Below are 27023 nucleotides of genomic sequence, written 5' to 3'. Positions count from 1 at the left end.
TTTTTTTTTTTTTTTTTTGGTGATTACTATGTGCTAACACCATGCTACAATGTGATTGGATTACTATGGTGAACAAGAAGATAAAACATGAAAGAAAGGGAGTGTGTAATATTTTATAAGGATATCCTTCCGCTTGAACAGAGACACTTAAAATGGAGGAAAAGTCATTTGAAATATGTAAGCTTGAAATGCATGTATTTTAGGCATGGACCAGCATTGGAATTGGAATCTGATGACCTGAGTTCGAGTTCAAGCTCTATTTTCTAGCTGTGCAATCTTAGGAAAATCACTTGTTTTTTGAGTCTGTTAGCTCTCTGTGAAGTGGGTCTTATAACCTGTTTCACAGGTTATTGTGCAAGTTAAATGAGATAATGCATATGGAAGTTCTGTATATGTTGCAAAATTAAATGAAATGTTACTTTTTGAAGGTTATTTTATTCTTTATACAGTTAATAGCTCTTACAAATTTTTCTTTGTGGACATAAAAGGGGACTTCTTGTGGTCATTAGTAATTTACAGCACAGCCTGGTAGCCAAAAAACTCCTCCTCAGTCTTTTTTTTTTTTTTTTTTTTTGAGACAGAGTCTAGCTCTGTCGCCCAGGCTGGAGTGCAGTGGTACAATCTAGGCTCACCGCAACCTCCACTTCCGAGGTTCAAGCGATTCTCCTGCGTCAGCCTCCTAAGTAGCTGGGACTGCAGCCATGTGCCACCATGCCCAGCTAATTTTTGCATTTTTAGTAGAGACAGGGTTGTACCATGTTGGACAAGCTAGTCTCGATCTCCTGACCTCGTGATCCGCCCACCTCGGCCTCCCAAAGTGCTGGGATTACAGGCATGAGCCACCGCGCCCGGCTCTTTCATGTTCTTTAGAGAGGATAATCTAACTTGAGTCAGTTAAGTGAGGGACTTCCTAAAGGGTAGGTTAACTTTTTTTTTTTTCTTTTTTTTTTGAGACGGAGTCTCGCTCTGTTGCCCAGGCTAGAGTGCAGTGGCGCAATCTCGGCTCACTGCAACCTCTGCTCCTGGGTTCAAGCGATTCTCCTGCCTCAGCCTCTCAAGTAGCTGGGATTATAGGCGCCTGCCACTGTGCCTGACTAATTTTTGTATTTTTAGTAGAGACGAGGTTTCACCATCTTGGCTAGGCTGATCTCAAACTCCTGACCTCATGATCTGCCCACCTCCGCCTCCCAAAGTGTTGGGATTACAGGCATGAGCCACCGCGCCCGGCCTGAACACAGTCTTTAAAGTCAGATATAGGTCTGAACAATAGCTTTGCCATTTACTGGCTGTGTGACCTTGGGAAAGTTACTTAATCTCTCTGAGCCTCAGTTATCTTCTCTATATAATAAAGCATTGGCTTGCAAAATGAGATAAAGCTTCTAGTAGAGTGGCAAGCATGTGATTGGTACTCAGGGAATATAAATTTCTTCCCTTCAGAGCTCATAGCTTTGGTAAGGACAGTGTGTCAAAAAGGACTACTAATGAAATGCTGTGAGAGTTACTGTCCTATGGATAAAGTGTAAAAATTTACTTTGGAACAAATGTACTTATTTTTAAATATATTTTAGATGTAATTTAAAAAATATTAGGACAGGTACGGTGACTCACACCTGTAATCCCAGCACTTTGGGAGGCTGAGGTGAGAGGATTGCTTGAGGCTAGGAGTTTGAGACCAGCTTGGGCAATATAGTGAGACCCCATCTCTATTTATTGTTTTTTTAAATATATATATAAACTCAATTAGACCAATTATGCTAAGTATGCAACATGAGGAGTACTACTTGAAATACTTGAAGTCAGTATCTTTTTTTTTTTTCTTTATGTGGGTATGCATTTAAAATATATTTCAGACTAGGCACGGTGGATCACTGGAACCCAGGAGTTCAGGACCATCCTGGACAACATGGTGAAAACTTGTCTCTACAGAAAAATACAAACATATTAGCCAAGCATGGTGGTGTGTGCCTGTAGTCACAGCTACTTGGGAGGCTGAGGTGGGAGGATCAGTTGAGCCCAGAAGGTTGAGGCTGCAGTGAGCCTTGATTGCACCACTGTACTCTAGCCTGGGTTACAGCAAGATATCCTATCTCAAAAAAAAAAAGTTTTTTTTTTTTTTTTTGGTGATTACTATGTGCTAACACCATGCTACAATGTGATTGGATTACTATGGTGAACAAGAAGATAAAACATGAAAGAAAGGGAGTGTGTAATATTTTATAAGGATATCCTTCCGCTTGAACAGAGACACTTAAAATGGAGGAAAAGTCATTTGAAATATGTAAGCTTGAAATGCATGTATTTTAGGCATGGACCAGCATTGGAATTGGAATCTGATGACCTGAGTTCGAGTTCAAGCTCTATTTTCTAGCTGTGCAATCTTAGGAAAATCACTTGTTTTTTGAGTCTGTTAGCTCTCTGTGAAGTGGGTCTTATAACCTGTTTCACAGGTTATTGTGCAAGTTAAATGAGATAATGCATATGGAAGTTCTGTATATGTTGCAAAATTAAATGAAATGTTACTTTTTGAAGGTTATTTTATTCTTTATACAGTTAATAGCTCTTACAAATTTTTCTTTGTGGACATAAAAGGGGACTTCTTGTGGTCATTAGTAATTTACAGCACAGCCTGGTAGCCAAAAAACTCCTCCTCAGTTTTTTTTTTTTTTTTTTTTTTTGGAGAGGGAGTCTAGCTCTTATTGCCCAGGCTGGACTGCAATGGCGCTATCTCAGTTCACTGCAACCTCTGCCTCCCAGGTTCAAGTGATTCTCCTGCCTCAGCCTCCCAAGTAGCTGGGATTACAGGCATGCGCCACCATGCCCGGCTAATTTTGTATTTTTAGTAGAGACACGGTTTCTCTATGTTGGTCAGGCTGGTCTCATACTCCCGACCTCAGGTGATCCGCCACCCTCAGCCTCCCAAAGTGTTGGGATTACAGGTGTGAGCCACTGTGCCTGGCCCAAAGAAAGTCTTCTAATAAAATCTCAAAAATTCTTAAAATTGTATAGGAACATATTGGAGGAAAAAATCTTTAGATAACAAAACTGTAAGTTTATATTTTATAAAGATAATTTAGGCATTATGTTATCCAACCTATTATTTGTATTCATCAGCCTATTTTAAGCTGAGCTACAGAGAATATAAGTGACTGTCCCAAGGCCACACAACTGATTTTATTTTTTATTTATTTTTAGTTTTATTTTTTTGAGGTAGAGTCTTACTCTGTCACCAGGCTGGAGTGCAGTGGCCTGATCTCGGCTCACTGCAACCTCTGTCTCCCTGGTTCAAGCGATTATCTCGTCTCAGCCTCCCAAGTAGCTGGGACTACAGGCGCATACCACGCCCAGCTAATTTTTGTATTTTTAGTAGAAACGGGGTTTCACCATGTTGGCCAGGATGGTCTCGATCTCCTGACCTCGTGATCTGCCCACCTCAGCCTCCTAAAGTGCTGGGATTACAGGCATAAGCTGCTGCGCCTGGCCCATACAACTGATTTTAAACTGGAGACCTACTCTCACTCTCCCTACCTAATAACCCATTACTCCTCCATTAAGACCTTCCTATTTTTAAAAACTCTTTTTGTAGTATTTTTAAGAGAAGAAAGGAAAATAAAAAATCTATTTGTGTATAGTTTATACACAGGCTAAATATTCTTTTTTTATTTTTTGAGACAAGGTCTCACTCTGTCACCCAGGCTGGAGTGCAGTGGCGTGATCTTGACTCACTGTAACCTCTACCTCCCGGGATCAGGTGATCCTCCCACTTCAGCCTCCCGAGTAGCTGGGACCACAGGTGCCCCACCACACCCAACTAATTTTTTTTTTTTTTTTTAAAAGAGACTGTGCTTCGCCATGTTGCCCAGGTTGGTCTCAAACTTCTGAGCTCAAGCAAGTTGCCTGCCTTGGCCTCCCAAAGTGCTGGGATTATAGGCGTGAGCCACTGTGCCTGGCCTATTCATTTTTTAAAATTAAAATTTCTTGGCTGGGCTTGGTGACTCATGCTTGTAATCTCAGCACTTTGGGAGTCTGGGGAGGGTGGATCGCTTGAGATCAGGAGTTTGAGACCAGCCTGGCTAACATGGTGAAACTCCATCTCTACTAAAAATACAAAAAATTAGGCAGGTGTGGTGGCAGGCACTTGTGTTCCCAACTACTCTGGAGGTTGAGGCAGGAGAATTGCTTGAACCTGAGAGGTGGAAGTTACAGTGAGTGGAAATTACATCACTGCACTCCAGTCGGGGCTACAGAGAGAGACTCTGTCTCAAAAATAATAATAATAAAATAAAATTTCTCTAACTAAAATATATTTTCCTTTACTCCCCCCTCTGCCTTTTTGTTTTTTTTGCATGTTTCTTCAAGTGATACACCTGTTGATGCACAGAGGCCTATAGGCAGTGAAATCTTGGGCCAGAGTGCAGTTTCAGAAAAAGAGCCTGCAAATGGAGCACAGAATCCAGGACCAGCTAAACAAGAAAAAAATGAGGTAATATTTACTATACCTAGTGTTTTTTAGAGTTATTCTCTTTGTAAGAAGTAATAGAATTTACTTAGAATATAAAAAGAATTTTCTGATATTTGGGAGTAGGAAAGAATATACATAGATTTTCTTATTATTAGCTTACTTTCTCCTCTCTTCAACGAATATGTGATGTATTTAGTTGCCTTTATGTATTCTGGAGCAATTTTAACAGGTCAATTTATTAACAATATAAAATATTACAGGTGACATTGCATGGTTTGCATGCTTTGTGACTCAAGTAATTGAGCTTACATTAAACATGGCTAGTTTACATTTTTAAGATATATGGCCTATATTTTACTAATTAGATTTAAGAATAAGAAATTAAACATTTTAAATACAGAATAAACTTTTATCCAAGTCCAGGGTTCTAGTGTTTTTCTGAGGAAATTTTATTGTGAAATAGGATATAAGTTTTGTATAGGCTGGGTGTGGCAGCTCCTGCCTGTAGTCCTAGCACTTTGTGAGGCCAAGACAGGTGGATCACCTGAGCTCAGGAGTTCAAGACCGGCCTAAGCAACATGGTGAAACCCCATCTCTACTAAAAATACAAAAAATTTGCAGGGCGTGGTGGCACAACTACCTGTAGTCCCAGCTGCTCGGGAGGCTGAGGCAGGAGAATCGCTTGAACCTGGGAGGCAGAGGTTGCAGTGAGCCAACATTGCACCACTGCACCCCATCCTGGGCGACAAAGTGAGACTCTGTCTCAAACAAACAGGTTTATATAGCGTGGCATTTCTAAGGGGTTAAGTGGTTTTAATAAGTTAAATATGTTTTTTGTTTTCAACTATTAAGAATGTATTTATAGCAATGCAGGAAAAAAATTAAAATTAAAAAAAGAATGAAGTAAAAAAATTACTGTTAAAAGTACATTGATATGCACCAAACAACAGAGCTTTAAAATATGATGCAAATATTGAGAGAGCTGAAGGAAGAAATAGTTTTGCAATAATAGTTGGAGACTTCAATACCCTACTCACAATAATGGATGAAACATCTAAGTAGAAGTTCAATAAGGATATAGAGGACTTGAACAATATTGTAAACCAACTAGACCTGACAGACATATATAAAACACTCCACTCAATAACAGCAGAATACATACCCTTCTCAAGTGTACATGGAACATTTTTTAGTACTAATTTAGGGCTATTGGTAATTGTGCTGCGATAAACATACACTTACAGGTGTCTGTTTGATATGATGACTTATTTTCCTTTGAGTGGATACTCAGTGGGATTGCTGGATTGAATGGTAGATCTAGTTCTTTGAGAAATCACCATACTGTTTTTTTCCATAGAGACTGTACTAATTTATATTCCCTCCAGCAATGTGTAAACATTCCCTTTTACCCCATCCATTCCAACATCTATTGTTTTTTAATGATGGCCATTCTGGCTGGGGTAAGTTGGTATCTCGTTATGCTTATTAAATATTAATGCCATCCCGCAGTATGGATATTTTTAAAGAAATGCCAGATTTGTATTAGTCTTTATCTACATTCATATTCTCTGATCATGGCCCCCTTGTAAGCATTATAATTTGTATTTTTATTTTGGGTTAGTCAGGGAACCAAGGCAACCATTCATTTCGGTCAGTCTGTTTCTGTGGAATAAAGCAAATTAACTGATCCACTTGAGTATTAAGACTCATACTGTTTTTCAAAGAGCAATAGATTAAGTATTTTTGATTGTTAAATATAGCTAATTGTATATTTTATTCAGCATTTATAAAAAGTACTGTTGAGTGAAGACATATTCTGTCATAATTTGCTCAAATATGTATATTTTTTCTAATGTTTTTAAGCTTCGAGATTCAACAGAACAATTTCAAGAATATTATAGGCAAAGATTACGCTATCAACAGCATTTAGAACAGAAGGAGCAACAGCGGCAGATATACCAACAGATGTTGCTTGAAGGAGGCGTGAATCAGGAGGATGGTCCTGATCAGCAGCAGAATCTTACTGAACAGTTCCTTAATAGGTTGGTCTTCTAGTCACTTTTTAAAATACGGAGTTATTTGAAAGCTATTTAAAACATGCAATAACTGCTACTTTCTATGTATAGTTGGACATTTTAAGGCTTTTTAAGCATTTCAAGTAATGTGGAGTTACATATTGCTTTCTAGTCACAGCATTCTGAGGGCTCATCTAGTTTCGTCCTTATTCCCTAAGCAACTAGAGCAGAAGAGTGCAGAGGTTCAGTGCACAGGCTGAACCTGTGCATAGCCGACAGCCAGGTGGATTCAGCTGTCCCAGGGTAACTGAGAATCTAGGGGAAGTTACTCTAGTTCTTTTTATCTCTTTATCTGCTGCCTTTTTTTTTTTTTTGGAAACAAGGCTCTCACTGTCTCCCAGACTGGAGTGCAGAGGCGCGATCTTGGCTCACTGCAGCCTCAACTTCCTGGGCTCAAGTGATCCTCCTGCTTCAGCCTCCTGAGTAGCTGGCATTACAGCACACACCACCACACCCACCTAATTTTTTTATTTTTTTGTAGAGATGGGGTTTTGCTCTGTTGCCCAGGCTGGTCTCAAACTCCTGGCCTCAAGCAGTCCGTTCACCTTGGCCTCCCAAAGTGCAGGGATTACAGTCCCTGTGCTGGCCCTTATCTACTTATTTCCTCTAACCTTCTTACAAGGTTACCATGAGGATAAATAGAGTTAATCTGTGTGAAGTGCTTAGAACAGTATCTGGCACACTGTAAACACCGTGTTGTTAGCTGCTATTTTTATTGTTACTAAAGTGCTTAAACCTATACATTTTTTTGATTTGATATATTAAAATGATTGTTATAATTTCTGCCAAAACAATATGAACTACATTTATTGTTTGCAATTATAGGAGAAATATATACACATGTGTTTTTATTTTATATTATTTTATTTAATTAATTTATTGATTTATTTATTCTTGAGATGGAGTTTTACTCTGTCGCCCAGGCTGGAGTGCAGTGGCGCGATCTTGACTCACTGCAACCTCTGCCTCCTGGGTTCAAGCAATTCTCCTGCCTCAGCCTCCCGAGTAGCTGGGATTACAGGCACACGCCACCACACCTGGCTAATTTTGTATTTTTTTAGTAGAAATGGGGTTTCATTGTGTTGGGCAGGCTGGTATTGAACTCCTGGGCTCAAGTGATCCACCTATTCCCAAAGTGCTGGGATTACAGGCATGAGCCACTGCACTCCTGGTCTTATGTGTGTGTTTTTAGAATTCAATAAAATAGTAAATATTTAAATAAGCAATGATTGTTGGAAGATTAAGTCAATTAATATATACAAATGTGCTTACAACAGTTCTGGCACATAGGAAGTGTCCTATAAATGTTGGCTATCATCATGGTTACAATTAGGTAACTGTAATGGTGACTGTTAGCTCTTCACTTGATTCAACAATATTGGAAGTAATCTGCTTGACAACTCTGAGTGTTATGTAAGTCAATGAGCCTGAAATTGATCCTGTCTTCAAACCTTCACAAAGGGAGTGGGTTTTTTTTTGTTTTTTTTGTTCTTTTTTGAGATGGAGTCTCACTCTGTCACTCAGGCTGGAGTGCAGTAGCACGATCTAATCACAGCTTGCTGCACCCTCTACTACCCTAGTTGAAGGGATTCTCCCATCTCAGCCTCCCAAAGTGCTGGGATTACAGGTGTGAGCCACCACACCTGGCCTTTTTTAATTTTGAGACGGAGTCTCACTCTGTCGCTCAGACTGATGGTGGTGCAATCTGGGTTCAGTGGAACCTCCACCTCCCAGGTTCAAGCGTTTCTCCTGCCTCAGCCCCCTGAGTAGCTGGGATTACAGGTACACACCACCACACCTGGCTAATTTTTGTATTTTTAGTAGAGGCATGATTTCACCATGTTGGTCAGGCTGGTCTCAATCTCCTGACCTGGTGATCTGCCCGCCTCAGCCTCCCAAAGTGCTGGGATTACAGGTGTAAGCCACTGCGCCCACCCTTTTTGGTTTTTAAATAGAGATAGAGTCTTGCTATGTCATCCTAGGCTGGAGTGCAGTGGTGTGATCATAGCTCACTATAACCGTGAACTCCTGGGCTCAAGCGCTCCTCCTGCCTTGGCCTCCCAAAGCTCTGAGATTACAGGCATGAGTCATCGTAGCCGGCTCACACAAGGATTGTTTAAACTGGTGGTCTCAAGAGTCTAAATAGGCCTCTGTTTGGGTATCATTTTCTTATCACCTCTGATGAAGTCAGTGGCTTGTCAGAATTATTCTTATTTGATGAATTGCCATTTCTGATTTTTGGATGTTTTCTTCATAGCCATAAAAGTCATGGATGTAATTTTAATTTCTGACCAACTTATTTTGCAGTAAGAGCAGATATCTAGCAGTGAGAAGATGAAATGGCAAAGTTCTGTGACCCTCCTCCCCAGTAGTGATTAGTGATATATGTCCTCAGAAAAAAAGTGAAATTATTCAGGAAGGTTCATCTTTCCTTTAAAGACAATCATAAATAGAATTTAAATTCTTCTTTTTTTTAAAATTTGAGACAGGGTCTCGCTCTGTTGCCCAGTCTGGAGTGCAGCAGTGTGGTCATGGCTCACTGCAGCCTCCACCTTCCACCTCTGGGGCTAAAGTGATCCTCCAGCCACCACAAACAGCTAATTTTTGTATTTTTTGTAGAGATGAAGTTTCTTCACCATGTTGCCCAGACTGATCTTGAACTCCTGAGCTCAGGCAATCCTCCTGCCTCAGCCTCCTGAAGTGCTGGGATTACAGGCGAGAACCACCATGTCTGGCCTAGAATTTAAATAATTTAAATTCTGTCTTATAATTTAGGTTTATTTATAGTATATTTATTATTTTGTTTTTGTTTTTGATACGGAGCCACTGTGCCCGGTCCATCCTAAATTTTTATATATTAGTTTCCCATAAATTTTCTGCATTCTCTTTTTTTTTTTTTTTTTTCTGTCGCCCAGGCTGGAGTGCAGTAGCGCGATCTTGGCTCACCGCAAGCTCTGCTTCCTGGGTTCACGCCATTCTCCCGCCTCAGCCTCCGGAGTAGCTGGGACTACAGGCGCCCGCCACCACGCCTGGCTAATTTCTTTTTTTTGTATTTTTAGTGGAGACGGGGTTTCACCGTGTTAGCCAGGATGGTCTCGATCTCCTGACCTTGTGATCCATCTGCCTCGGCCTTCCAAAGTGCTGGGAGTACAGGCTCATTCCTGGCCCGATATTTTTGTTTCATTATTTTTTCTAGACTCTTTAGTTTTATATACTTGAGCCTGTACTAGGGCTTTAAGATACCTAATATCAAGGACAAATTGAATGGAGATAGGATCTGTAAATTAAAATGTGCTTTTTCCTCTTAATGTTTTATTCTTCCAAATCACTCTTGCTGCAGGTCATTATTTCCAGATTTAAGTTTTACTTCTTCCTTCTGAGGGGCATAGAAAGAAGAGAAATAAGTTGTGTTATACAATTAGATCTTACTGAAAAAATTATAGCATGATATGAATTTTATTAATAATGCTATATCATTACTTTATACCTCTTGATCTTTTGTTTTTATTAATACTAATAATTGGCACCATTGATTTGACAGTTAATAGGCATATTCAGCCTCTTCCCCATCCCACCCCATTTTAAGAGAGTTCAAATGCTATATTAACATTTTTTTTTTTTTTTTGAGGTGGAGTCTTGCTGTTTCCTAGGCTGGAGGGCAGTGGCGTGACCTTGGCTCACTGCAACTTCTGCCTCTCAGGTTCTAGCGATTCACCACCTCAGCCTCCCAGGTAGCCGGGGACTACAGGCATCCACCACCATGCCTGGCTAATTTTTGTATTTTTAGTAAAGATGAGGTTTCACCATGCTGGCCAGGCTGGTCTCAAACTCCCTACCTCAGGTGATCTGCACGCCTCGGCCTCCCAAAGTGCTGGGATTACAGACATGAGCCACTGTGCCTGGCCTGTATTAGCATTTTAAATGCTTTTTATACTTAGTGTTTTTCTGAAGTGTATTTGACCTCATATCCTTTTTTATGGAGAGTATAAAAAAGATATATGTACATTTCACAAGAAATGTGTTTCACAGAACACAATTTGAGAAATGCTATTTAATTACAATTTTTAACTGATACATATTTAGTAAAGGCTAACAGTTCCTCTAATAATATTGAGCTGCTTTTTGGTAAGTATTTTTTAAGCCTTAAAAATATACACACACAATGTTTAATATAGGACAATTAAAAAATACCATGAGCCACAATACCTTTCAATAATTGTACTCCCTGTGTTAGTCCTTTCTTATATTGAATCTCAGCCGGAGAAAGTGATGCTGGGCTAGTTTTGGGTCTAAATCTTTCTTCCTCTCTCCCTCTCCTTTCTCCTCTCTTCTCTTCCTTCCCCTCCTCTCCCCTCCCCTCCCCTCCTCTCCCCTCCTTTCCCCTCTTCCGCCCTCTCCTATCCTCTCCTTCCTTTCCTTCCTTTTCCTTTGCTTTCCTTTCCTTTTTCCTTTCCTTTCCTTTTTTTTTGTTTTCTCTTTTCTTTTCTTTTCCCTTCCCTCCCTCCCTTCCTTCCTTCCTTCCTTCCTTCTTTCCTTTTTTTTTTTTTTTCTTTCTTTTTTTTTCTGAGACGGGATCTTACTTTGTTGCCCAGGCAGGATCACGGCCCATTGCAGTCTTGACCTCCTGGGCCCAGGCAATCCTTCCACCTCAGCTTTCCAAGTAGCTAGGACCATAGGCATGCACCACCATGTCTGGCTACGTTTTTCTTTTTCTTTTTCTTTTTCTTTTTTTTTTGGTAGAGACAGGGTCTCCCTCTGTTGCCCAGGCTAGTCTCAAATTCCTGGGCTCAAGCAATCCTTCTGCCTTGGCCTCCCAAAGTGCTGGGATTATAGGCTTGAGCCACTGCTCCTGCCCATGGGTCTAAATCTTTTTTTTTTTTTTGGAGATGGAGTCTCACTGTGTCGCCCAGGCTAGAATGCAGTGGTGTGATCTCAGCTCACTGCAACCTCTGCTTCCTGGGTTCAAGTTATTCTCCTGCTTCAGCCTCCTGAGCAGCTGGGATTACAGGCGTCTGTCACCATGCTTGGCTAATTCTTGTATTTTTAGTAGAGATGGTGTTTCACCATGTTGACCAGGTTGGTCTCAAACTCCTGACTTCAAGTGATCCGCCCACCTCAGCCTCCCAAAGTGCTGGGATTACAGCTGTGAGTCACTGCACCTGGCCCATGAGTTTAAATCTTAAAAGAGTAAAGTAGCGTCCTGTTTGTGCCCTTTGTAGCCCTGATCTCAACGTAAGGAGTCAGGCTACAGTAATGGAAAGACTATTTGTTGAGGGGAAGGCCCTGAGGCTAACTTGTTTTGCTCCCTGTTTTATCTCCCTGTTGTCTAGATCAGAGCCTGGCAAACAGTATTCGTAGAATGAATTAATGAGTGAATGAGTACATGTAGAGTATTAGGGATGCCATTTGACTTTTTACTCATCATGGCCTGCTCAAGTCATCCATTTCCTACTTGATACTACTCAAGACAGATGGAATGAAAATGGCTTGTTTTGTTGATGAGCAATTTTGGTAGTGGTGATACTGTTATTGACTCTTTTTAAAAGTTAAGTTTTAAATGGAAAATTAAACCAAAGTTATATTGGGAAGAAGCAGATTTTTTTTTTCTTTTTTTTTAAATAAAAGCTGCTTTCAAAAAGTCTGTGATATTGGCTGGGCACAGTGGTTCATGCCTATAATTCCAGCACTTTGGGAGGCCAAGGCGGGAGGACAGCTTGAACCCAGGAGCTGAGGACAAGTCTAGGCCGTATAGGGAGACTCTGTCTCCACAAAAAATTTGAATAGTTAACTGGTCATGATAGTGTGCACTTGTTGTCCCAGGTATGTGTGGGAGCTGGAAGGATTGCTTGAGTCCCGCAGGTCAAGGCTGCTGTGAGCCATGATCATGCCACTCTGTACTTCAGCCTGGGCAACAGAACGAGACCCTGACTCAAAAAAAAAAAAAAAAGAAAAGTCTATAATGCCCATTATGCCTATCTTCTTTAGTGTTTTACTATGGGAAAATGTGGATCTTCTTTCAGTATCTTGGTTATGTCTTAAGTTAATGGTGGTAATTTTTAACACTAAATTTGCCGTAGATTATATATGTGCATATATTTACCTTTTCACACTTTTAATCTTGTATATATTAGGAATGCATTTAAGTTTTTATTTTAAAATGATTATATTGTTTAATTTTACAGGTCCATTCAAAAGCTTGGTGAGTTAAATATTGGAATGGATGGCCTTGGTAATGAAGTATCAACACTCAGCCAGCAATGTAATGGGAGCAAAGGCAATGGATCTAATAGTTCTTCTGTGACTAGTTTTACTACGCCACCCCAAGACTCTAGTCAGAGATTAACACATGATGCTTCAAATATTCATACAAGCACTCCTCGTAATCCTGGATCAACAAATCACATACCTTTTCTGGAGGAATCACCTTGTGGAAGCCAAATGTAAGTGCTTTGTAAAACCTGGAAATATTAGCTTACTACTAATGACTAGAAGGTTGAACTTGTCTTTGGAGCCTTAAAATAAAAGTTTTTAGAGCTTACTGCCTACCAATATTTTTTCCCTAATCTGCCTTCATTCGTCTATATTCTGTTCTACCAACGTCTAAGTCTCTTTATAGTTTTCATTTTCCTTCTATTTTTCTTTTTGCTTCCTCACTACCACCAAGGCAATTATATTTTTTATAAGCCATCCTACTCAAAGAACTACAGTTTTAGGATCTCTAAGTCTTCTTGATTTTCTTTTTTCTTCAATTGGCATCTTTGAACAAATAATCTTAAAATTCAGACTTTCAGGGCATAGAAAGATGTTTTACAGTCTGGTGGAATGATTGCAGCTGCAGTGTTGGCCGCTTTGGCAATTACAGCAGTGGAAGACTGCATATTTACATTTTCACTATTCAGGGAAAATTTTTATCTTGCTGTCATTAGTATACAAATGTTAATTTATGCAATGGGAATAGTTAAGGACCGTTTTCTTTATTCTTAGCATAGAACACTTTTCAGGGTGGTTCATTAAAAAATGTATAAGATGAGATTCCCAGCTTTTTGGCTGAGATTAAGTACAAAAATGCATAACTTGCTTTTGGCACTTGGATGCTTATAGGAATTCACTTTATAAATAATTAGTGTCAAAAACCTAGTTTTATTTCAGAGCATACATTCAATTTTTGCTCTTCTAAATTTTTATTTTTTTAATATTTGCTTTTTATTACAGTTTTCATAATAGTTGTTTTGAGTACTTTCGAAACAAGAACTCAAATTTTAAAATTTAATTTTTGTTTTTGTCCATGTAATATACATACGTGATTTCAAAAGACAAATAGTACTTCAAGGCTTAAAATAGAACCCATCTTTGTCCATGGTTTTATTTCTTATTGGCTGCCATTTTCAACCCATTTGGCTATTTTTTCTGATACGTATAATACGGTTTGTTTGTTTTTTTTAAAAGATGGGATCTCACTATGTTGCCTAGGCTGGTCTCGAACTCCTGGGTTTAAGTGATCCTCCTACCTCAGCCTGCCAAAATCCTGGGATTACAGGAGCGAACCACCACACCCAGCCTTTTGCTATATCCGCATTTCTCAGTAATATACTTCTATTACTGTTTTGTTTTTTTGAGATGGAGTTTTGCTCTTATTGCCCAGGCTGGAATGCAGTGGCAATTCTTCAGCCTCAGTCTCCTGAGTAGCTGGGATTACAGGCATGTGCCACCATGCCCAGCTAATGTTTTGTATTTTTGGTGGAGACAGGGTTTCACCATGTTGGCCAGGCTGGTCTCGAACTCCTGACCTCATGATTCGCTCACTTCAGCCTCCCAAAGTGCTGGGATTACTGGCATGAGCCACCACACCCGGCCTCTATTACTGTTTTTGCTATGTGTTGATTCCCTACCATACTCTTCATGCATGGCACCCTCAATTGGTCTATCCCTTATCTTCAGTATATATCAATTTTTGTTTAAATCAGTATCAGTGTTAACATTACTATGACCTTGTAAATGTTATTTACAACTGAGTCATGTAGTGCCATATGATTATATTTCTTTTTCATATAGCTTCTTGTTTTTCCTGGAGACAATAATTGCATCAAGTTGTTGTACATGTGTCTGTACATGATTAGTTTTCTTAATATTTATCACTAAACTATCTGTAAGTGCTTTGACAGAATTATAAGATCATAAAACTTCTCTCATTAATTGTAAAAAGTATCAGAAATTTCTCTATTCCATTTTTTCTCCTTGGGAGATGTCCCTCCAGGATCACTCCTGTTTCACTTTATATTTATTGCTTTTTTGATCACTTAGATAGAATCTTGGGACTTTCCTTACTGTTCTCTTAGGGTTTCCTTTACTTCATCTCTTTATTAAGTTCCCTGTTTTTAACATCTCACAGTTACCTGAAAAGGGATACTTTAGAGGTGAAGTTTCTGAGACTTTGCATGTCTAAAAATGTGTTTGCTTTTTCACCTTTTTTGTTAGTATTGCTGGGTATAGAATTCTAGGATGAAAATCATTCCTCAGTGTTTCAGTGGCATTGCTACATGGTCTTCCAATTTTAGTGTTCTGAGTAAAAAGTCCGATGCTATTTTGATTCCTCATTGTCTTTTTTTCTTTTTTTTTTTTTTTTTGAGACAGGGTCTTGCTCTGGCTCCCAGACTGGAGTGCAGTGGTGCAGTCTTGGCTCACTGCAACCCCCACCTCCTGGGTTCAAGTGATTCTTGTGCCTCTGCTACCCTAGCAGCTGGTACTGCAGGTACACGCCACCACACCCAACTAATTTTTGTATTTTTCGTAGAGATGGGGTTTCACCATGTTCACTGTGTTGGTGAGGCTGGTTGATTCCTCATTCTTTGGGTGAGGCCTATTGCTCCTTCTACTCTGGAATTTTTCAGGTTCTTCGCTTCCCTGATAGTCTGAAACTTCATGATGATATAGAAAATAGACCTCAGAATGATTCTATTTTTCTTCATTCTTCTGGGTATTTCATGGGCCCTTTTAAGTTGGAAACTTAAGTTCTAGGAAATTAAAAAATTATTATTTAGCAATTTCCTCACTTCCGTTTTCTATGGATTTACTTTTTTCTACCATATTTTAATTTTCTAAGAGGTCTTTCTTATTATCTAATTTCTTTTCCTTTTGAAAAAATAGATCTTGCTCTTGTTTCCTTATTAATCCATTATTTCCTCTTCTATCTAAGGATTTAAGTAATATTTTTGTAGCTTTTGTTCCCTAAATTGCTTCTCTTCTCCCAAGTTCATTTTTCTGTTCATTTTAGTCTCTACCTTTTATCTAGGCTTTCTTCAGGTATCTAGAAAGCTTTGGCTGACTGTAAACAGTGAGGCATTAAAACAAAAACTGTCCGGGTATGGTGGCTTACACCTGTAATCCCAGCAATCTGGGAGGTTGAGGTGGAAAGATTGCTTGAGCCCAGGAGTTCGAGACCAGCCTGGGCAACATAGCGAGACCCTGTCTCTGTTATATTTTATAATATTAAATAAAAAATTAAAAAGCTGATTAGAAGGAAGGGCTACATATGTGGGTGGATCTGTCTGCCTGTTGGCCTCATAAAAAGTGATTAAGTGGAAACATAGTTTTACTAAGGGACCCTTAACTGTGAGTTTCTGATATTTTTTCTCTTGGGCCAGATAATTTCCCTGGAGCATTCTCCAGCGTCCTGTCTGGGGTTGGATTTAAGCATGGCAAACAGGATTCTGGAACTAAGCAAGAGAAGGGTACTTGACATCTCACTATAAAATATGTGGACTTTGACTTAATTTTCTTTCCAGAATGGCTTTTCATCTCCTCCTTACAACTCCCATTGGTGCTACTGAATCCAGAGGCTATTTTAATAAACGTCTCCCGAGAGTAACGTTGGAGTCAGCTAGGATTGTTTGCTAAAAAGAAAAATTAGTGTTTGAAAGGATAAATTAATTTAGTTTCTATTTTGATACATGGAGTAAACTTTACTTGAATTTCTACTCCCACAGCTCATCAGAACATTCGGTCATTAAGCCACCTCTTGGAGATTCTTCAGGGAGTCTATCAAGGTCAAAAGGGGAAGAGGTAATACTTTGGGGAAGGAAGTTTTTTTGTTTTCATATGCACTTGTAAATTTTGCTAAGGAATTCTCAATTCAAAGAAAGAACGGTTTTAGTCAGACGTGGTGTACAGTACCTAGGAGGCTGAGGCAGGAGAATGTCTTGAGCCCGGAAGTTTGAGACTGTAGAGTACTAGATCGCACCTGTGGATAGCCGCTGCACCACTCCAACCTGGGCAACAGAGTGAGACCTCGTGTCTTTAAAAAAAAAAAAAAAAAACTTTAAAAAAAATAGTTATTACTGCTAATATTGGTATTTATTTCAAGGCTCAGGGCAGTTGAACTCTCAGTGGTGTAACTGAAGAGGGAGCCTTAGAAAGCACAGTTGGACATGTGGGAGCGTTCATATTAATGGCCCAGTAGTGGCCTTGGGACATGAATTGAGGCTCTGTGTTATTCTCTGAACCCTATGGTTAATTTCATTATTGGTATCTCTTTGGGCTTCTCATCAGTACACCTATTTTTTTTGCTTTGGAACCAAGCATCTTTTCCTAACTAGTATATAGCTTCACTCTATCTTACTTTTCCTAGTTCAGATTTTAACCCCATAAACAAAGGTGTTAATTTGAGATGCTTTTAGGGATGAAATAGGCATAAAGGAACATTTGTCCCTTGCAAAAGAAATACGCAAGTCCAGTGTTTCCAGTTCCTTTGATTTTTTAAAAAAATATTAGGCCAGGCATGGTGGCTCACACCTGTAATCCCAGCACTTTGGGAGGCTGAGGCAGGCAGATCATCTGAGGTCGGGAGCTGGAGACCAATGTGGCCAACACGGCAAAACCCCGTCTCTACTAAAAATACAAAAAATAGCCGGGCATAGTGGCTCACACCTGTAATGCCAGCCACTCGGGAGGCTGAGGCACTAGAATTGCTTTAACCCAAGAGGCAGAGGTTGCAGTGAGCCAAGATCATGCCTTTGCTCTCCAGCCTGGGGGACAGAGCAAGACTCTGTCTCCAAAAAATATATGTATGTGTATCTATTAATAGAGACAGGGTCTGACTACATTGCCCAGGCTGGTCTCGAATTCCTGGGCTCAAGCAATCCTCCCACCTCAGCCTCCCAAAATGCTGGGATTACAGGTGTGAGACACTGCACTTGACCTGATTTTCAAGAAAAGCTAGAAATCTAGATTTTTATGTGAAATATCCTAGTTTTTTAAATGACAACAAATTAAAAAAATTTTAAGGTTGGATGCAGTGACTCACTCCTGTAATCCCAACACTTTGGGAGGTCAAGGCAGGTGGATCACCTGAGGTCAGGAGTTTGAGACCAGCCTGGCCAACATGGCGAAACCTCATCTCTTCTAAAAATACAAAAAATTAACTGAGCGTGATGGGGGGTGCCTGTAATCCCAGCTACTTGGGAGGCTAAGGCAGGAGAATCACTGGAACCCGGAAGGCAGAGGTTGCAGTGAGCCGAGATTGCACCATTTCACTCCCTCCTAGGCAACAAGAGCAAAACTCTGTGTCAGTTTAAAACACTGAAGGACAGCAAATAAAATCAATGTGTGTGGCTTCTGCTATAAAGCAATGTGTAGTAATTATTGATGTGCTATAGGCCATTTAGTTAATTAGTCATCTTTCCTCCCTTTTTCTCTTATCTACCCCATGCTATTATATAATTTTGCAGTCACATTCCCTTTGTATGGATTATTGGAAAATGCAACATTTCTAGCCAAATTCATACGAATAATACCAGAATTCAATTCACTTACATAGGACGTACATAGTATAACACATTAGGTTGTATTGCATGAATAAAGGCTTAGGTAGAGAGAGGCATAGTCTTTTCATTGCTGTAGTCATTATGGGTCCTAGACCTCTCAGAATACATCCAGAGCTGAAGTGATTTTCCTTTGTCTGTGTACTTGACATTCATACTTCTCAAAAGACAGGGTTTGGTTGAGTCTATTGACCACACCTAGTGTAGAGGTTCCTTCACCATGTCCAGTCAGTCCTGGTCGGGGTGACACGGTGGTTTCAAATGACATCAGTAGTAGGAGTCACCAAAGCTTTTATACAGAACTGCTTCAGCTTCTCTCTTCAGAAGATAGATCTGGATGGACGAGTTGACAGTTTAAAGTAAAAACAAGGCTGGGTGCGGTGGCTCACACCTGTAATCCCAGCACTTTGGGTGGCTGAGGTGGGCGGATCACTTGAGTTCAGGGGTTCGAGACCAATCTGGCCAACATGGTGAAACCCCATCACTACTAAGAATACAAAAATTAGCCGAGTGTGGTGGCGCATGCCTGTAACATCAGCTACTTGGGAGGCTGAGGCAGGAGAATCACTTGAACTTGGGAGGTGGAGGTTGCGGTGAACCAAGATCGTGCCACCGCACTCCAGCCTGAACAATAGAGTGAGAATCCATCTCAAAAAAAAACAAAAAGTAGAAATGAAACATTCAAATGTTTCCATTATTTTTCCATTTATTTTATAGGGATGTTTGTTTGTTTATTTATTTAATTTGAGACAGAATCTTGCTCTGTTGCCTAGGCTGGAGTGCAGTGGTGCGATCTCAGCTTACTGCAGCCTTGACCTCCGAGGCTCAAGTGATCCTCCCACTTCAGCGCCCTGAGTAGCTGTGACTACAGGCATGTGCCACCACACCCAGCTAATTTTTGTATTTTTTTTCTTTTTTTTGGGTAGAGATGGGTTTTCATCATGTTGCCCAGGCTGTTAAAGGGACATTTTATAACTTCAGCTTGAAATACTGAAATATTCATTGCTAGAGATAATGGTAAACATTTTTTCTTAAGCAGATTAATAATCCTTTGTACTTCCTTCATTTGGAAACACAAATGATACTCTCTTATTTTTGTTAGAACTTCTAGTGGGCTTTTTTTCTCTTAATAGTTAAAGAGAACTTAATATAGGAATGCATACTTATTCTTTCCTTCCTTCTTCGTGCCCCAGCCCTCCCTACCTTCTACCTCCCCTCTCCCCACTCCCCGCTCCCCTCCCTGACAGGTGTTGCCCAGGCTTACTATAGCCTCAACCTCCCAGACTCAATCGATTCTCCCACTTCAACTTCCCAAGTAGCTGAGACTACAGATGCACACCACCACACCCGGCTAATTTTTTTTTTTTTTTTCATTTTTATAGAGATGGGGTTTCGCCATGTTGCACAGCCTGGTTTCAAACTCCTGGGCTCAAGCGATCTGCCCAACTCGACCTCACAAAGTACTGGGATTATAGACATGAGTCACTGTGCCTGGCCCATATTTATTACTATATTTTGTCTTAGTAATTGAAGAAAAACTTGAGTGTTTATGAACTGAGCTTAGTTTAGCAATGAGTAATGAAAAATAGAAAAATTAGGGAATTTGAATTTGCTACTTAATATATGGAGACTGCTGTCAGAAAAACTTCATGTAATCATATGTATTTAAATACAATTGGCTGGAACCAGGTGCAGTGGCTCATGCCTGTAATCCCAGCACTTTGGGAGACTGAGACAAGCAGATCACTTCAGGTCAGGAGTTCGAGACCAGCCTGGCCAACACAGTGAAACCTTGTCTCTACTAAAAATTCAAAAATTAGTCTAGCGTGGTGGTGGGCACCTGTAATCACAGCTGCTCAGGAGGCTGAGGCAGGAGAATCACTTGAACCTGGGAGGCGGAGGTTGCAATGAGCCAAGATCATGCCACTGCACTCCAGCCTGGGCAACAGAGCAAGACTCCATCTCAAAAAAACCGAAACAAAACAAAACGAACAATTGGCTGGGTGCAGTGGCTCACACCTGTAATCTCAGCACTTTGAGAGGCCATGGTGGGCGAATTGCTTGAGCCCAGAAGTTCAAGACCAGCCTGGGCAACATGGAGAAACTCCATCTGTATTTTTTTTTTAATTAAAAAAAGTAAAACTTTTTAAAAAAGGAAAGCAGTAATACTGCATTTTAAAAGAATCATCTAAAGAATGCAGACATGGCCCATGGACATGGACGTGAACATGAACATAATAAAATGGAATTTCCAGATTATAAACAATGGAAGATAGAAGAAACACCATTAGAAACCATCCAGGAGAAGCTGGCTGCAGGAGGGCTAAGGATCTATGGGGCTGTAATGAAGCTTGGAGAAACACGGGTGACTTTGCAAATAGTGTTTCATCTGATGGTGCATTATTAAAAGGATTCAAAGATTTGCTGCATTTGTGGTAGCTGTAGGTGCTTAATATTACCTGGTGTCCCAGAATAAAGATAAGAAGCATCACTGAAGATAATACCTGGAAGTATCTTAGTGGCTTCTTAAGTCTCCAAAATAAGATTCTTCACTGTAGCCTACTCGTGTGTGTGTTTGCCTCTTAAAGGATGTTACTAAGATTTAATAAAGTAAGAAAAACATAGAGAAAATAATATATGGTTATTGGTAGTAAACCTAACATGATCCAACAAGAATAATACAGTTCAAATGAATTTAAAATGGGAGAAAGATGAATTCTTTCAAATTCATTTTTTAATAGGTGACTTTAATATTCATTCTTTCCATAGGATGACAAATCAAAAAAGCAGTTTGTTTGTATTAATATCCTAGAAGACACACAAGCTGTTAGAGCAGTGGCTTTTCATCCAGCTGGAGGTTTATATGCTGTTGGTTCTAATTCAAAAACTCTGAGAGTATGTGCCTACCCAGACGTAATTGATCCAAGGTAAGGATCAATGACTTGTGCTGCCATTCTTACCTTAGTTTTTAATTTAGCCTTATAGGTTCCTTTTCCAGAATTGCCATTCAGTAGTGTTTCAAATCTTTCTTTCCTTTGATTAAACTTTATTTTCTGTTACAAAATAACTGTTTTTACTTTCAGTGCTTAGGAAATATACTTAAGTCATTGATTAACTTTATAATTTTTTCATAAAATGTTTTTGATTACAACATTGCTCATTTATTGCTTTAGATTTCTTTATTTCCATGGCTTTTGTATTTTGTTTTTTATGTGAAAATTCTTTATATAGTAATCCCCCCTTATTTGCAAGGGATGCATTTTAAGAACCCCAGTGGATTCTTGAAACCTTGGCTGGTACTGAACCCTATATATACTGTGTTTTTTCCTATTCATACACATCTATTTATAAATTATGTATGTAATTTACATACAACTCTTACTGTTTTACACCTCTTAAGACTTTTTAATTATAACCCTAGTTTGAGAAACAGAGGGGTGGGATTTTTCATTTGTTTGTATTTTTTTGCTATCTCTATGTCTGAAACCAATAATTTAGGCTTTTGGACTGTTGGTAGCATTTAATGATTGGGAAAGGGAATATAATAAGGCCCAGGTTAATTGATAGTATTATAATTTACTGGTGCTCACTGCATTATTTAAGTAGAAATATTTAAGAAAGAATGGCAAAATTCTCTATAAGGGAGTGAGAAATAGCAATAATTATGGAGGTAGAACCAAAGACTTGTATGTTTAGGGTTAACTTGAACTTAAGGTAACTGTTTCTCATCTTTTGTATTTCTTACACAAACACAGAGGTGTCATAGGCTGTGAAGAAACTGATTTGAAAATAAGGCCGGGGGCGGTGGCTCAAGCCTGTAATCCCAGCACTTTGGGAGGCCGAGACGGGCGGATCACGAGGTCAGGAGATTGAGACCATCCTGGCTAACATGGTGAAACCCCGTCTCTACTAAAAAATACAAAAAACTAGCCGGGCGAGGTGGCGGGCGCTCCGTCTCAAAAAAAAAAAAAAAGAAAAGAAATACATTTATTTAGCAAATACATATTTTGGGTTCCTGTGTGTTAGGTACTATAGTTGTGTGTAAAGCAAACATGTTTATTGGCTTCATGGAACTTCTGGTTTAGTGGGGAAGATGCATTCATTTGCATTATATCATGCAAATGAACACAAATACACATTTTGGTAGATGTTATGAAGAAGGATTACAAGGTGCTGTGAGAGAATAAAATGGGAATGGGGTAGGGTGCAGACTGGCAAGTCAGAGACAGACTTCTTTGAGGCAGAGGCACTAAAATTGAGATCTAAGGATGAGTAGAACCTAGCTATGTAAAGAGAAGGGAAAAGAGAATAATATAGAGGGAACATGAGGTGAGAAAGAGCTTGGCTTTTTTTAGGAACTGAAATAAATTCAGATTGGTTGGAAAATTTTGAGCTTGAGTTTGATAAGGCCGCAGAGATAGACATGAACTAAATTAAGCAGAGCTTTCTAGCCATTTTAGATTTCATGCTGAGTGCAGTGAAAGTACTTACCACTGAAAGTAGCAGATCAAGTGTAAATGTATTTTGAGATGATCCCTCTGCCTGTGATTGGATGGCAATAAGAGGAGATGCTGGGAGAAAGGGAGGAAGCTGTTTGTATTTGATGGCTAATGTGGTGGCAGTGGCGGTGGGGCAAAGTGGGTGGGTTTGAGAGGTATAATCCATTTAAAGAAGGAATCAGTGGTACTTGGTAATAAATTGGTTGTGCAGCTGAAAAGAAAATCTTTTTATCTCGTCTGTTCTCTAGGTCAGTTTTTTGGTTTTTTGTTTTTGTTTTGAGACAGAGTCTCACTCTGTCTGTCACAGGCTGGAGTGCATTGGCACGATCTCGGCTCACTGTAACCTCCACTTCCCTGGTTCAAGTGATTCTTCTGCCTTAGCCTCCTGAGTAGCTGGGACTACAGGCACGTGCCACCATGCCCAGCTAATTTTTGTATTTTTAGTAGTGACGGGGTCAGGATGGTCTCGATCTCCTGACCTCGTGATCCGCCCTTCTTGGTTTCCCGAAGTGCTGGGATTACAGGCATGAGCCACTGTGCCTTGCCTAGATCAATATTAAATGCTTCTTAGGTATTAGAGATTTGTCGGTCTTCTTGTTTGTTTTTAAAAAATTTCTTAATTATGAACATTTTCAAAGACACAAAAGTAGAGAGACTAGTATGCTGAAATTCAATAGTTGTCAAGATTTTTGTAACATTGCTTCCTTCATCTTTTTTATTTGCTAAAGTATTAAAAATAAATCTTAGATATCATGTCATTTAACCCTTTCATCCTTCAGGATGAATCTCCAGAAACATGTACATTTTCTTACATAGACTTGATTTTATCGTTATACCTGATTTAGAAATCTTTAGTTTCATATTAGTCTGTGTTTCAAAGTGTAGATAAAATGCTGTTACCCCATTAAGCCAATGTTTGACTGTCATTAAAGGACAAACTCTTGAGGAGCGTGGCATTTAGAACCCTCCACAGCTGAGCCTGCAGTGCCTCACCCACCACATCCCTCCTGCTCACTCTACTAAATGCCTCGTGCTTTTCACCACTAGCCGCACAGACTCTTTGCATTGCTGCATACTCAGCCAGTACTTTCCCTGCTATATTTTATTGTCACTAAAGTGGTTCTTCTGCCTTCTTTTTCTGTAAAAATTCACCCTATCCTTTAAGGCCCAGTGCTTTATACTGGACTATATAACAACTTATACTTGCCTTACTGTATATAGGTAGTTATGACAATGTCTGCCTGTACCAGATTTTAAACTCTGGACAGAACTCTTTTGCACATTGCTTATATTATATGTTTATTACATGTTTATTATGTGCTTATTATATGTTTATTACATGCTTATTGCATTTTTAAAAAATTTGGAAGCGTTAGCTTTTTAATTTTTTTTTTGTTTCTGAGTTTAAAATCCATACAGAATATGAGAAATGGAGAGGTTTTTTTTAAAGTCGTATATTCTGTTTCCTTTGTCATCTGAAATGAGAGTTAGTTTAGTATGATTTGGTTTATAATTTTACTTTTTGGGTTTTAAGTATGCTTCTAATTTGTTTCTTCTATGATTTTGAAAATTATTAATAAGCTGTTGTCTGACATGCTTTTTGCTCCTTCAGGAACAACTATAATGTGGAACCTCATAATAATTGATTGTAGCAAGCAAGAAATTGAGATATCTTTCTGTAATTTTTCTTTTCAGTGCACATGAGACTCCTAAGCAGCCAGTGGTACGTTTTAAAAGGAATAAACATCATAAAGGATCCATTTACTGTGTGGCCTGGAGTCCTTGTGGTCAGTTATTAGCAACAGGATCAAATGACAAATACGTCAAAGTGCTGCCCTTCAATGCAGAGACTTGTAACGCAACAGGTAGGGCCCAAGTATGTAAGCAGTAGCTAGCTTACCAGTGTATACGTTATGTTTCCTCCATGTTGTATTTCTGTATTGTCTTTAATGAAATCCAAGAATATAATCTTAAGAATTTTTTAATAATTCTAATTGTTTAGTTACATTCATGAGGTATTACTCTTTCTTAGTAAATTCTTACAGGTGTCTAGGTGGTGTTTGAGTTTTATAAAATTATTAGAAAAATAACCTTTAAATAGCTACCAGATGTTTTCTAGACATCACCTGTCTTCTCTCTCTTTTTCTTTGAGATAAGAGACAAGATAATCCTATGGTAATAGCTATTTTGATAAAATTATTTGCTCAGTGAAGTGAAACTGCTTATAATACCAATCCCTAAATGAAAATACAAACCATATTTCTGAACCATTATTCTTGACCAGTTTTGAGGTAGTTTAGCAATCTCAAGTTACCACAGTAAGTTGAGCAGCATTTTTTTTTTTTTTTTTAATTCTTATTACTGTTTCAGGACCAGATCTGGAATTTAGTATGCATGATGGAACAATTAGAGACTTGGCATTTATGGAAGGCCCAGAAAGCGGAGGAGCTATTTTAATAAGTGCTGGAGCAGGGGATTGTAACATTTATACAACAGATTGTCAAAGAGGACAGGGCCTCCATGCTTTGAGTGGACATACTGGTATGTAATATCAATTTCAAGTGCTGCTTTTCTTTTTGTTCAATCTGTGTTTTTTCCTCTCTGCATTTGCTTTTCTAAGAGACTGGGTCTTGCTCTTATTGCCCAGACAGAGTGCAGTGGCACAATTGCAGCTCACTGCAGCCTCAACCTCCTGAGCTCAAGTGATCCTCCTACCCAGGCTCCTGAGTAGCTGGGACTGTAGGCATGTGCTACCACGCCTGGCTAATTTAAAAAATTTTTTGTAGATACAAGGTCTCACTATGTTGCCCACGCTGGTCTTGAACTCCTGGGCTCAAGCCATCATCCTGTCTCAGCCTCCCAAAGTGCTGGGATTACAGGCATGAGCCACCATGCCTGGCCTAGTATGGTTTTGATGTTGTGCATTTTACTGAATTTTATTTTATTTTTAAAATTGTCAGTCTATTTGATAAATGTGAAAAATCTCTATCACATAGTACATTTGATTAACCAGACCTCCACTTGCCCTGTAAATAAGGAGTACTTAGCTTTTCTTTTTTTTTAGAGACAGGGTGTTGCACTGTTGCCCAGGCTGGAATGCAGTGGCATGATCATAGCTCACTGCAGCCTCGAACTCCTGGGCACCAGCAGTCCTCCTGCCTCAGCCTCCTGAGTAGCTGGGATTATAGGCATGAGCGACCTTGCCCAAGTCTAGAGTGCTTAGCTTTGAATATGTTATGGAAAGACACTCTCCCACATTAATAATTGAGTATATGATCTTTTATAGGGCATATTTTAGCACTTTATACCTGGAGTGGCTGGATGATTGCATCTGGTTCCCAAGATAAGACTGTTAGATTTTGGGATCTTCGAGTACCAAGTTGTGTTCGTGTTGTTGGCACAACATTTCATGGAACTGGTAGGTTTTTCTTTAATTTAAATGAATTTATATGAGAAAAAAAACTTTGTAAATTGCAGTGGCCTACTTCGTCTCCCCTGCAATATAAAAAATAGAAAAAATAATGAAATAAATACTTGATATTTTATTAGTTACTTTCAGTTCTTTCAAAATACTTTCATTTGTTACCTTATTTGTAAAAATAATATTCAGCTTAGGGAACCAAGGCCCAGGGAGATTAAATATAATGTCCCAGATTGTCTGTTAGCAGGGCCATTTTATAACTCAGACGTCTGGAAACATTTTTTAAAATGCATGCACATGGCAAAAAGTGAAATTGAACAATGGAGTGTACTGTTTTCTTTCCATTCCTATTTCTTGGTCTCTCTTTCACTAAAGGACCAATTTCTTATTTATTCTTCCAGAAATATTCTATAAATATATAACCAGAAAGTTTGTATATATCCTAATCCCCCTTCTCCTGTAAACACAAATGCACACACACACACACACACACACACACACACACACAGAGAAATGGTAGCATGCACTACAAATTCCTCTTTCTGAACTTAACAGTACGTCTTAGATTGTTCCATGTACTGTTCTTTGCATTGTACCACTTTTTTGTTTTTTTTGAGATGGAGTCTCACAGTGTCGCCCAGGCTGGAGTACAGTGGTGCGATCTCAGCTCACTGCAAGCTCCGCCTCCCAGGTTCACGCCATTCTCCTGCCTCAGCCTCCCGAGTAGCTGGGACTACAGGCGCCTGCCACCAT

The 27023-nt window shown here is 39.3% G+C and overlaps 1 protein-coding gene across 1 annotated transcript in view; it reads left to right on the top strand.

The window, feature by feature from the left end:
• Positions 1-27023, top strand: part of WDR47 (WD repeat domain 47) — a 78930-nt gene that overhangs the window by 41866 nt on the left and 10041 nt on the right. Inside the window, exons 6-13 of the mRNA XM_011998491.1 lie at positions 4357-4480; positions 6323-6501; positions 12717-12974; positions 16518-16593; positions 21120-21277; positions 24545-24714; positions 25220-25390; positions 26136-26267. Coding sequence (XP_011853881.1) covers positions 4357-4480; positions 6323-6501; positions 12717-12974; positions 16518-16593; positions 21120-21277; positions 24545-24714; positions 25220-25390; positions 26136-26267 — 1268 coding nt within the window. The remainder of the gene's footprint in view (positions 1-4356; positions 4481-6322; positions 6502-12716; positions 12975-16517; positions 16594-21119; positions 21278-24544; positions 24715-25219; positions 25391-26135; positions 26268-27023) is intronic.

Source organism: Mandrillus leucophaeus, unplaced genomic scaffold (genome assembly GCF_000951045.1).
Source record: "Mandrillus leucophaeus isolate KB7577 unplaced genomic scaffold, Mleu.le_1.0 Scaffold1158, whole genome shotgun sequence".
Taxonomy (NCBI): domain Eukaryota; kingdom Metazoa; phylum Chordata; class Mammalia; order Primates; family Cercopithecidae; genus Mandrillus; species Mandrillus leucophaeus.
This window is presented reverse-complemented; position numbering and strand designations above follow the sequence as displayed.